This window comes from Benincasa hispida, chromosome 3 (assembly GCF_027475165.1).
Source record: "Benincasa hispida cultivar pf3 chromosome 3, pf3_genome.v1.1, whole genome shotgun sequence".
Taxonomy (NCBI): Eukaryota; Viridiplantae; Streptophyta; class Magnoliopsida; order Cucurbitales; family Cucurbitaceae; genus Benincasa; species Benincasa hispida.
The window spans coordinates 20,932,219-20,944,142 of NC_143480.1; the positions used below are offsets into that span (position 1 = coordinate 20,932,219).

Consider the following 11,924-nt stretch of genomic DNA (forward strand, 5'->3'; position numbering starts at 1 on the left):
ATGCTGGTGTTACTTATCAACACCCATGTAGAAGGTGTTTGACGATATGTTGCACAAACATGTGGAATGCTATGTGGATGACCTTGTGGTCAAGACCAAGCGACGATAGGACCACTTGAAAGATATAAGAACCGTGTTTGATAGCCTAGAAAGTATGAGTTAAAGATGAACCCCCTCAAATGCGCATTTGATGTAACTTCAGGAAAGTTTATGGGCTTCGTTGTGAGACATTAAGGGATAGAGATAGATCAATCCAAGATCGATGCCATCTAGAAGATGCCAAGACCAAGGAATCTACGTGAGTTGAGAAGTTTGCAAGGACATCTGGCCTACATCCGAAGGTTTATTTCTAACCTGGCACGACGGTGTCAATCTTTTCAGAGACTGATGAGAAATGGAGAGAAATTTGAATGGGATGAGACCTGCCAAAATGCCTTCGATAGCATAAAGAGGTACGTGATCAGCCCTCCTGTTTGAGGAGCCCCAATAGTGGGCAAGCCGTTGATACTGTACATCACAACGCAAGAAAGATCGCTGGGGGTACTGTTGGCACAAGAAGAAGAGAAGGGAAAATAACATGCTCTCTACTACTTAGGACCCTAAATGGAGCTGAGATAAACTATTCTCCTATTGAGAAGACGTGCCTTGCACTCTTCTTCACCATAGATAAGTTGAGGCACTACATGCAAGCCTTCACAGTCCACTTAATTGTAAAAGTCGATCCCATCAAGTACGTTCTATCCAGGCCAATCATCTAGGGGCGTTTAGCCAAGTGGGCAATCATGCTTCAACAGTACGACATCATTTATGTACCATAAAAGGCAGTTAAAGCGTAGGCATTGACCGACTTCTTGGTAGATCACCCGGTTGTAGGATTGTATCAACAACAGTGGAAGCTCAAGGATCATCTAAGCACTCAAATTCACTAATTTTGGCATAATATAAAGCATGCTTCTGGAGAAAAATGGGTTTCAAGACATGCCTCTTGTAGAATTTCTTCAAAGCTTCTTCTCCAGCTGCAATCTTCTCCATATCTTGTTGTAGACCACCTTAAGATCTTCCTCACTATTCTTTTGGTACTCTAGATTGAGTTGTGGGACTCAAAACAAGCTTGAATCAAGAGATGAAGGAGAAAAGCTCTCTGCAGCAACCTTTGTTGAAGAACCATTCTTCAAACCGAATTTTCTCTCAAAATTCTGTAGATTGCATCCCGATTTTCACTCCAATCTCTTCATTATATTGCAGATCAATATGCAAAGAGAAGAGCTGCATGAATTGCAGCTCATGCTTGGAGAAGACAAAGGCAAGAAGTTGCTTCATGTGTGAGCTACTTCAAAGATGGATAATGGAAAAACCTATTTTTCCATTTTGTGTTTTAGTTTTCCAATTTCTCAATTTTATCTAAAAACCAAATTTTGATTAAAAAATCTATTTGATTTTTAAAATGAAAAATTAATTAATTTCATAAATTAATTATTAAATAAAACTTAATTAATTTAATATCAAATATTAAATTAATTTTAACACATATCCATCTTTATATATTTAAATCATATTTAAATATATAAATTCTCCTATTCCGTTTAATTCTAAAATTAAACATAATTATATCTCATATAATTATTAATTCCCTTAATTCTAATTTTAATGTTTCAAATTAACTTATCACACTATTCTAAAGCTAGTCTGTTATGAGTTAGTAGGGGGACCTTGCGGACCTATAGATCATGGGCTCCAATGATCCAAGATTAATTAGCTAAACTCATTAGACCAAATTAATCTCCATTCGTTAACTATGGGTCACTCCACTAAAGCCCATAGTTGCACTCCCCTCACTGTAGATATATTAAGTCCACATGATTTAACCATAATCAGCAAGTCGACCCTTCACAGGTTGTTCATAATAACGGCTGGATCAAATATCTGTTTTACCCTCGAGATTATGTCTTATTCCTCAAGTCCCTACCGATCCTCTAATGAACAACTGGTTTTTGATCCAATCACCAAACCAAACTCTCTCAGCCCAGTGAGAGGGTGGGGCCCCTTGTTCAGGACCTGGATTCAGTACTTGAGAGAACAACCTTTCTTCTATCCCTAAATCGGGTAGGTGTGAATTCCTTCTTGCACCCTATGTTCCCAACTATCTATCCAGTCTTACCCCTAAAATGGGAGTCTTATTGCGCCGGCGCTGTTGAGCCAACCTTCAACTATGCAAATCTAAGGGCAATCTCGAATAAACAGGAGTTCATAGTTAACTTAGGATTAAGATCGAGTTACCTAGGTCATCTAGGTTAAATAGTCAGTCTTAAACAGTAAACAACGTTATAAAGTAAGAGTGACTTATTTCTTGGTCTTGATCTTATGCAAACTCATTGCATAGGACGACCCCACTCCTCATGTCATAACATGTACGAATTAGGATCATAACGTATGTAGCACTTTACAACTCTTTGTAACAACTACATGGTAGCCCGCATCCAATGGTGTTACTAGAATAAGGTACCCAACCTCATTCATGTACCATAGATAATTTTGACTATTTACTCGAACCTGATCCACTCTTATGTCTCCATATAAAGTTCAAGTACTCATACAATAGTCATGGGTCTTAGTTTATTGGATTTAGACTTTTATACAATTTAAGAGATCAATAACAAGTTTATTGATAATAGAAAAAGTTTATCATTTTACAAACTGCGAGTTTTTAGGACATAAAACCCAATACCGGTTCCATCAGATTAAAAGTTAAGCGAAGACTTGCTCGATGATGAGTTTTCTTCATAGAAACCTCAAGGCTATGGATCATGTCCTTTGATGGTGTGGCACGGAGAAGTGGTGGGGGGGCAGGTATCATCCTCATTTCACCAGAAAAGCACATGCTGCCTTATAACTTCGCACTTGTTGAGTTATGCTCAAACAATGTCACCGAATACCAAGCCTTGATAATTGGTCTCCAAATGGCTTTGGAGATTGAGGTAGCTTGTATAGAGATCTTTGTTGACTCAAAGTTGATAATCAATCAACTCTTATATAGTACGATGTAAAGCATGATGACTTGAAACCTTACTTCACTTACGCTCACCAGTTGATGGAAAAATTCGAAAGTTTGACGTTGCAGCATATCCTGAGGATGGAAAATAAGAAAGCGGACACCTTGGCAAACCTAGCTACTACCTTAACGGTCTTGGATAATGTGCCCCTTAATATATCGCTTTGTCGGAGATGGGTTATACCTCTGGTCGGGACTGCATGTGAAGAAATGAATGCGATATCAGTCTACCTAACCGACGAGGAAGACTGGTGGCAGCCCTCATAGATTACCTTGAGCATGGAAGGCTCCCAGATAACCCCCGCTGTAAAACTGAGGTTTGAAGGAGGGCTGTGCATTTCATTTACTACAAAGAGGAGTCAATAAAGGCTTTGGAGGAAACACACTTAGGTATATGTGGTGTGCATCAAGCTGGACCAAAGCTACAATTCTAGCTGAAAAGAATGGGTTACTATTGGCCGAGGATGATCCAAGACTCGATGGAATACGCAAAGAAGTGTGAAGCTTGTCAATATCACGTGAATTTCATTCATCAACTGCCCGAGCCTCTGCATCCGACTATAGTCTCATGGCCTTTTGAAGCATGGGGGCTTGATCTGGTCGGCCTTATAACACCTAAGTCATCAACATGGCACTCTTATATCCTCGCAACCACTGATTACTTTTCAAGATGGGTTGAGGCTGTCGCTTTAAAGGAAGCTAAGAAAGAAAATGTGGTGGACTTTATCCGTACTCATATCATTTATCAGTACAGTATTCCCTATCAAATCGTGACAGATAATAGGAGACAATTCTCCAACAGCTTGATGGACAGGTTGTGTGAAAAATTCAAATTCAAGCAGTATAAGTTGTCCATGTATAACGCTGCCGCAAATGGGTTGGCAGAGACATTCAACAAGACATTGTACAACCTGCTGAAGAAAATTGTCTCCAAGTTGAAGAGAGATTGACAGAAAAAGATCAATGAAGCGTTGTGGGCTTATCACACCACTCATAGTATCCCTACAAGAGTCACCCCCTACTCTCTCCTTTATGGGGTAGAAGTTGTCCTTCCTTTGGAAAGAGAAATTCCATCGCTAAGAATGGCAGTGCAAGAGGGGTTGACTACAGAGAACAATGCCAAACTGCGTCTCCAATAGTTGGAAGCACTGGATGAAAAACGATTAGAAGCTCAACAAGCGTTGGAATGTTACCAAGCGCGAATGTCTAAAGCCTTTGATAAACATGTAAAGCCTCGATCTTTTCAAGTTGGTGATCTTGTGCTCACCGTAAGAAGACCAATTATCATGACAAGACATAAGGGGAATAAGTTTATCTAAATGGGATGGGACCTGTGTCGTTAAAGAAGTCTACACGAATTGAGCACACAAGATAGTTGATCAAGATGGACTAAGAATCGACCCAATCAACAGTAAGTTTCTCAAGAAGTTTTACGCTTAACGAATGTAAAAAAAAAAAAAACTTTGTACGAACTACGTTATGACTTGATCCCCGTCATTATAAGGTGTACATAGGCAGCTTAAAGAAGTTTAAGTTCAGTCACGTGATATATATATATATATATATGTGTGTGTGTGTGTGTGTGTGTGTGTGTGTGTGTGTGTGTGTATGTATGTATGTATGTATGTATGTATATACATGAGTCCAGTGTAAAAAAATTTAAATAAATAGATAAATAAATAAATAAAAGAAGCAGAAATTTAAAGAAGGCTACAAGGCACCGGAGAACATCACTGAGGAAATTAAAAAAAACTTCTTCCATGTACGAGATTTTAGCACTACAATAGATGAATCTAGTAACTAAAAGAAAGATACAAGAAAAAAAAACTCCTAGGCCACTGCCTACTGATGTACGCCTAATCCAATAAGACAAGTGACGTCAAGTCAAGGTATCTAGTAGTAGTTCCCCAGCTCTTGCTGCATGGCTTCTAACATCTGACGTAGGACATCCAAAGCCTTGACATCTTTATCAGAAAGGATTGAGGTGGTCTCGATCTTGTTTATCACCCCTCGCATCTCCGAGGCCTCAAGCTTATGCCGAATTAAAAGGCCTTCGCTCTCAGAAATCAGCTGGGATATTTTGGCTCGTTCAGCCCTGATGGCCTCCAACCTGGCTAACAGTGCCTCCTCTTCTTGTAAGGTTTGAGAGTCGCGTTCAAGTAGCGCTTTTCGTTTAGCAAAAGCACTACTCTCAGCATACAATATTTTCTCCATATTAGACTTAGCCTCCTCCAGATGTTGCTTTTTACTTGTTTGAGTTAATTGAGAGGAAAAAGATAGCTGAAATTGATTATACTTCTCCACGTTTCAAAAATATTCATCTACAAGTTTTCTGAGAGGAGGGAGGTTGGCATCACAAATGTCGGAAATGGTTCGGAATATCTCATGAGTTTCTTTCTCTAGACAGAGGACCTTATCGAAAGGAGTACACATGATATTTTTGTGCGTAGTCTCCCACATGGCTAATGTCGCGTGGCGTCGAACGTTGGAAACCACATTGGCAGCACAAAACTCATAAACCTTGGGAAAGGCCAGGGGTGCTGCCATATTTACTCGTCTCGGGACCTCACCATCAGCTGGACTTGTTAAGGCCCTTGATGCTTCTCTGAGTTGGAGAACCCTTCCTGCTACGGGCACCAAGGGGCAACTAGTTTCCTTGGTTAGGGGATCTGAAGCCTCGATGTTCCTAACGACCACCGCCTCCTTGGCATGAGGGATGTCACCAGGGATAGCACACAGTTGATAGAACTTTGGCATGGGATCCACTGGCAGCGCTTTAGAAGTATCAATTCCCTTAACGACTGAGTTAGTGACAAAAGGGCCCATTAAAGATTCTTCACTTTGCGATGCCTCAAGTCCTTGAAGAGAAAGGTTCAAGGGTGACTATAGAAAGAGGAGACTAAATGTAAACTGTATAGTAAAGAAGATGAGATGAGAGGACTTATTTTTTAAAAAAAAGAGAGAAATGACGTACCAGTAGGTTAAGAGTGTTAGGAGCTATCGGATCATTTTGACCCTCTCAAGAAAATTGGTATCCGATGCCCTGTGCTTTTTGGAGGGTCACTTCCAATGACGGTCGCGAGTACTACTATGACTATCCTCCTCAATCGATTTGGAAACATCTTTTTGTGTGATTGCTGTCGCCTCATTAGTTAGGTGAAGTTGCTTACCTCCATGATTAGTCCCTTTGCCTTTAGGTAGTCTGGGTGGTGGTGGGGTAAGGATATCTCTGGTCACTAACAGATGACGATTCTCTTCAAAATAGTTCTTGTGCTTTGTTAACCACCAATCCTTAAACCGTGGAGTAACAAGGGCATATAGATCCAATGTGTGAGCTGACAGGAATACTTAAGACAAGGGCTTGAGTCTCGTGCATACTCTTCAGTAATGTAAAACATTCTTCGGCATAGGGGCGGGTGGTATTCCCTTCATTTGGAATGTCCTGATGGAAGCCAAATTATCGGCCGAAGTGAAAGGGACTATACGACTCTATAGTTCGGACATTCCATATTGGAAGGATAAATAGCCTGATCACACACTAGAGAAATAACTGGACTTCAGAAAAGATAGGTCTCTACCATCAGTCAGGCGCTCATGCCTGCTTCTATTCTGAATGCTCACGTGCCACTGAATATTGACACCACTATGGATCAGCTTTCGTGCCTCGTACTCGTCAAAGTAATCGAGCCACCTTCGCCAGAAATGCTGGCCATCTTGGAACCTCGAACAATTGTAGGGACGGGGTAATGCGTGTTGAAGTAATAGGCCAGCCAGCCATGGACATAATACATGGGGAAGTGAAAGTCCATACGCCCTATTGGGTTTGAAGCGTCTGTTATCAACCCTAGACCATGGTAGATATTGGCCAAGATCAGAATTGCGAGACTATAAACAGTCCCGTTAGCCATCAAGCTAGCCATTTTAAAGACCCCGGGACGAAGGTAACCTCCCTTATGAGGAAATACAAAAAGACATAGCCAACAGAATAGAAAAGTAGCCATATAGGTTTTGTCCTTCAACTCGTCTCCTACCTCTAGCTCCACGAATAGCATGTTTTCCCTGCTCGACCAATCTTGAAACGCCATCTACGTACCGTCAGGATTTTGCGTGGACCGAGAACGAGAGGCTTTCTTTTACTTCCGTGTAGTAGGCTTGTCGTATTTGTAAACCCCTAGGAACCAAAAAAAGATCCAGGAGTTGATAGACACTGATGAGTCATACTTCGAGGGCGTCATGCGATTTTCTCTCTGCGAGTACACAATTGACAAATATGCCTGAAAAAAGTGTTCACATGTTTTCGACAAGTACTTCTCTTTTCCGCGGTAACCAGTTAGCTCTTTCAGGAAAGGAACCACTTCCTCGTAAAAGCTTCCTTCGACCAGAAGGCCCTCGAGCAACCAGAGATCCCATAAAGAAATTGATACTTCGCCCGTCGCAATATAAAGAGTGTTGGTTGAATGGCACCAAGCTTCACAAAAAGTCGAACTATGTCATCATTGTGACCATATGTGTACAAGGAGGTCGTCACTGCGCCAAACAAACTAATGTCACAAGGAATCGCTCGTTTCAACAAACTACAACTTCGAGCCACTCCCAATAATAGTCAACAAAGCCGAATCCTCCAGGGACTTTTGTCATGGCGTTCCAGCAGACCTGGCCCTCAATTATACGACGTTTAAGATTAGCACTTGATCTGGATTAGGGGTTTCCTCATGAATAGAAGATCATAGGATCCATGCACGCTCTCCCCGGGTCAAGGGCACTTCCATCGATAATTTGGAAAGGATCATGTTGTCATCTACTTGGTCAGTGATCAGCGAAAGGACCGACGAATGACTTTGCCACAAGAAGGCTAAATCCTTCCTTTATGAGCTGACTTCGGTTTTTAGGAATCACGAGGTGTCTCTCATCATATGAAACGTGCTTGGTGTAATGAACCATCGTTCTTGAAAAAAATGTCATAGGGGGATGAGCCTCAACCAAAAGGTTTAGAGATTAAAAAAACCTTATTCTCTGTGACAATTTGCTAAAAAAAGGGGAATGGGGGAACCGTAGTAGACCCTTCCGGGATCGTCCATAGAGTGATCGAATGGAGGAGTTGTAAGCCTTTGCAGGCCTTCCTCCCGAGGACTAGGATACACGAACGGCGCTGCAAGGTAGACCTTTCCAGGATCGTCCATAGAGTATCGAATGGGGGAGTTGTAAGCCTTTGTGGGGCCCCCCATGACAATTAGGAAGCATGAGCATGAGCACGAACAGGGATACAATAGATAAACCATGCCGAGGTCATCCCTATATGTACCAAAGAGTTGGTCATGCGACCGGACATTTCTACAATAAAAAAGAAAGAAAAAAATTTGTTACGAAACAAAGCTTGTGAAAGAGGAAACCCACTTTTTAAGATTACTGACGGGTCGGTGAGATTAAAAAAAATTATTTTTTTGTTATGCTCCTTGAGTTGCGCTTTAGCTCCTACAAAAAAATAGTAAGGGGGCAAGTTAGTACAAAAAATGAGGAAAAAAAAGGAAAAAAAAAAAGTAAAAATAAAAAATAATAATGAAAAAAACAACAAACAAAAAAATAAGAAAAAAAAAGTTTTCTAAAAAAAGAAATGAAAAGAAAAAAAAAAGATGGTTTTAATTTAAGTTGAAAAAAAAAAAACAAAAGAAAAAGAAAAAAAAAGTTTTGAGAAAAAAAAAAACAGAAAATAAAAAAAAACAAAGAAACTTTGCTGAAAAAAGAAAAAAAAATGAAACAAAAAAAGGGGAAACAAAAAAATTGAAAAAAAGAAAGAAGAAAGAAAAAAAATCAAAGGAAAAAAAAGATGGTTTTAATTAAAGTTGAAAAAAAAGGGAAAGAGAAGGAAAAGAACAAAAAAAAGTTTTGCAAAAAAAAAAAAAAAAAAAAGAAAAGAAAAGAAAGCAAAGAAACTTTGCTTAAAAAAGGAAAAAAAGAGTGAAAAAAGAAAAGAAAAGAAAAGGAAAACAATTTTTTTTAAAAAAAAAAGGAAGAAAAAAATAAAAAAAAAGGGAAAAAAAGGGATAGGCAGTGAAGAGGAGAGAGTTGGCGACTGACGGCTCGGCTCGTCTGAACAACACTACTGGCGGCTTGGGATTGTGGCTTGGTTCGTCTGAATAGCACGATTGGTGGCTCGGGATCACGATTCGACTCGTCCAAACAGAGCGGCTCGGCGGCTCGGGATTAAAAAAAGAAAGAAGAAAAAAAGGAAGAAAGGGGGAAAAGTTTTTTTTTGAAAGGGGGGAAAAGTTTTTTTTTTTTCTCTCTACCTTGTAGATTGATGGGATGAGAATGTAGGAGGCCTTGAGTCCTATTTATAGGCAGTCCATTGAATCCCGAATCAAATCAGAAAATCTTAGATTTGATTAAATCTATATTTTATTTGATTAAATTTTTTTATTTCAAGCCCCAAATCTTATCTTTGATTATTTTTCCTCCCTCCCTTTTTCCTAAAACTGTTGGCCATGTACCAAACATTTTTCATCAATTAAGTTTCATCTCAAAATCAAATTAAAGTGGGGATGAATCTTGAATTTTCATTTTTTTTTGTTTTAAGTTTTCAACCCCATATCAAATTAAATTGGGGTGAAACTTGAATTTTCATTTTTAACTCCAAATTTCTGAGTTCTACCTCCAAATCAAATTAAATTGGGATTAAAGCTCAAAGTTTTTTTTTTTCTTTTTTGTAAATTTGGACATATTCTAAATTTCTTTCTTATAACCAAATTTTTAAGTTTTAATCTCCTAATCAAATTAAATTAGGGATGAAACTTGAATTTCATCTTAAATTCAAAATTTTTAAGTTTCGTCTCTAAATCAAGTTTTTGGGATGAAACTTGAATTTTCTTTCTTTCTTTTTTTTTTTAAAAAATTGAGAATTCCTACATTTTATCTCTCCTAATCAAATCACATCTGAGATAAAGGTTGAGATTTTTCTTAAATTAAAATTTTGGCCATTCTCTATTTCAAATCTTATTAAACTTGTCACTAAATTCACGGTTTAATTAAATTGGGAGCATCGAAGTCAAGACCGAATTACTTCATTTGTTGGAGGAGAAATTTTGGACCAATCACGAATCGCCACATCATTTATTAAATTAATGACGAAATGCCAAAATAAAAAAATTTGGGACCAGTTAAGAGTCGACGTGGGTCCCAAATTGGAATTAAAGACAGATTTTGATGATGTCACGTGTTCTCATCACGAAGGATGAGTAAAATTAATTTCGCCCAATTTGACGTTATAAGTTGGACATTGGTCCAATTACGTCCAAATATGAGCTTAATTTCGGCATAAAATATCAAAATGGACCCAAATCCATTTAATTGGGCCTAGAGGTCCAACCCAAGTTCAATTAATAGAGCCCAAGGGTCAGGCCCAAGTCCAATTAATTAGGCCCAAAGACTAGACCCAAGCCCATGAGGTCCATCATAGAGCTCTTCTCATTCCAAGGGGTCAGCAATTCTATATTTAGAGAGCTAGAGAGAATTCATTAACAAGTAGAAGACTCCCAAGACTCCTGAAGCTGCACTCCTAAAAGACAGAAGACCACACAAAGACTATTCTAATACTAGAAAACCCTTGAAGACACAAAGACTTTTCCAAGACTAGAAGACCCTTGAAGACACAAAGACTCTTCCAAGACTTCTACTTCAAGAACGTTCGGTGCCCTTTCTTCTTCAATCAAACACATCCACTCAACTGAGAGAGAATTGGAGGATCAAATACTAGAGATCGAACCACATCACATCAAATCAACATCAACATCAACACCAACACCAACTAAAGTTCAACTCTATGAAATACATTTCTCCGAAAACCTAGTGTGAACACATATAAATAAATAAATTATTTAATTTGAATAAGATTCAAACTAAATAGATATTTGGATAATTAAATTATCTGAATATGATTCAAATTAAAGAGAATCTACAGAGGATAAATATTTAGATATTAAATGAAAATATTTTTTATTAGATATTATTGGATATTTAATTAAAAATATTTGCAGATGGATTCTCTTAATAGGATTAGTAGTGACCCTATAGAGACTATAAATAGGGCCCTAGGGAGCCCTAATGGAATTGACTTCTACACTCCCTACACTTTAATAATCTCTACAGTCATTCTGCAAAGATTTTTCTCCCAAAAAAATTCTCCAAATTTTTAGAGAATGGTTTTCTAAAAATTATTCTTCTCCATTCCTTTTCATCTTTCAAGAGCGATTCCCACAAGTCAGATCCTTACTAGAGTCATAGCAAGGAAAATCTCGTGCAATAGGAAGACTTTACAGAGAAGACTATTGGTTCGAGGAGAAGATTTTGCTGAATTATGGATTGACAAAGATACATTGTTTAACCTTTTTCTTGATTATTTTTATTTTTAATTTGTTCAAAAAATCAAAGAATGCGATCACACGCTCCCATGGGGATTCAAATCTCTTCAAGGGAAGAGTTGTTTTCCAAGGGAGCCTTCATAATTTCGTTTGTTGTTTTGGAAAAAATTAAAAAAAAAAATTTGATGTTATTATTGTATTCTATTTGTTACAGCCATTGTTAACGACACAGGGGCCCAAACTCATAGGGTAATGAGTAAGATGAACTAAATGCCATATTGACATTCCCTCATAGTGATGTTGCTAATAATGCATGAGCCTTATGTGTGACAAGTGATGAGCATAACTTGAGATGTCCATGGGACGGGGCGAGGCCAGAGATGTCATTCTTCGTCCCCATTCCAATGAGGATCAGGGCAGGGATTCCTCGCGGGAATTTTTTTTCGCTAGTTTTTTTTTTTTAAGAAAACCAATTAATATTTAAATCATTGATGTCGGCAAATTTTAATAATAATTAACTC

General features: G+C 38.5%; 1 protein-coding gene across 1 annotated transcript; it reads left to right on the top strand.

Moving 5' to 3' along the window:
* The first annotated feature begins 2,804 nt into the window (after positions 1-2,804).
* LOC150037119 (uncharacterized) lies at positions 2,805-3,316 on the top strand. The gene is made up of 2 exons (XM_090311881.1): positions 2,805-2,975; positions 3,035-3,316. The coding sequence occupies exons 1-2, from the start codon at positions 2,805-2,807 to the stop codon at positions 3,314-3,316; spliced, it is 453 nt and encodes a 150-aa protein (XP_090168007.1).
* Positions 3,317-11,924: the final 8,608 nt, after the last annotated feature.

Excerpts from the sequence above, each read along its gene's own strand:
- LOC150037119 (XM_090311881.1), top strand. The coding sequence starts at position 2,805 with ATGTCCTTTGATGGTGTGGCACGGAGAAGTGGTGGGGGGGCAGGTATC. Across the intron at positions 2,976-3,034 it reads AAATGGCTTTGGAGATTGAG|TACGATGTAAAGCATGATGA; the intron begins GTAGCTTGTATA and ends ACTCTTATATAG.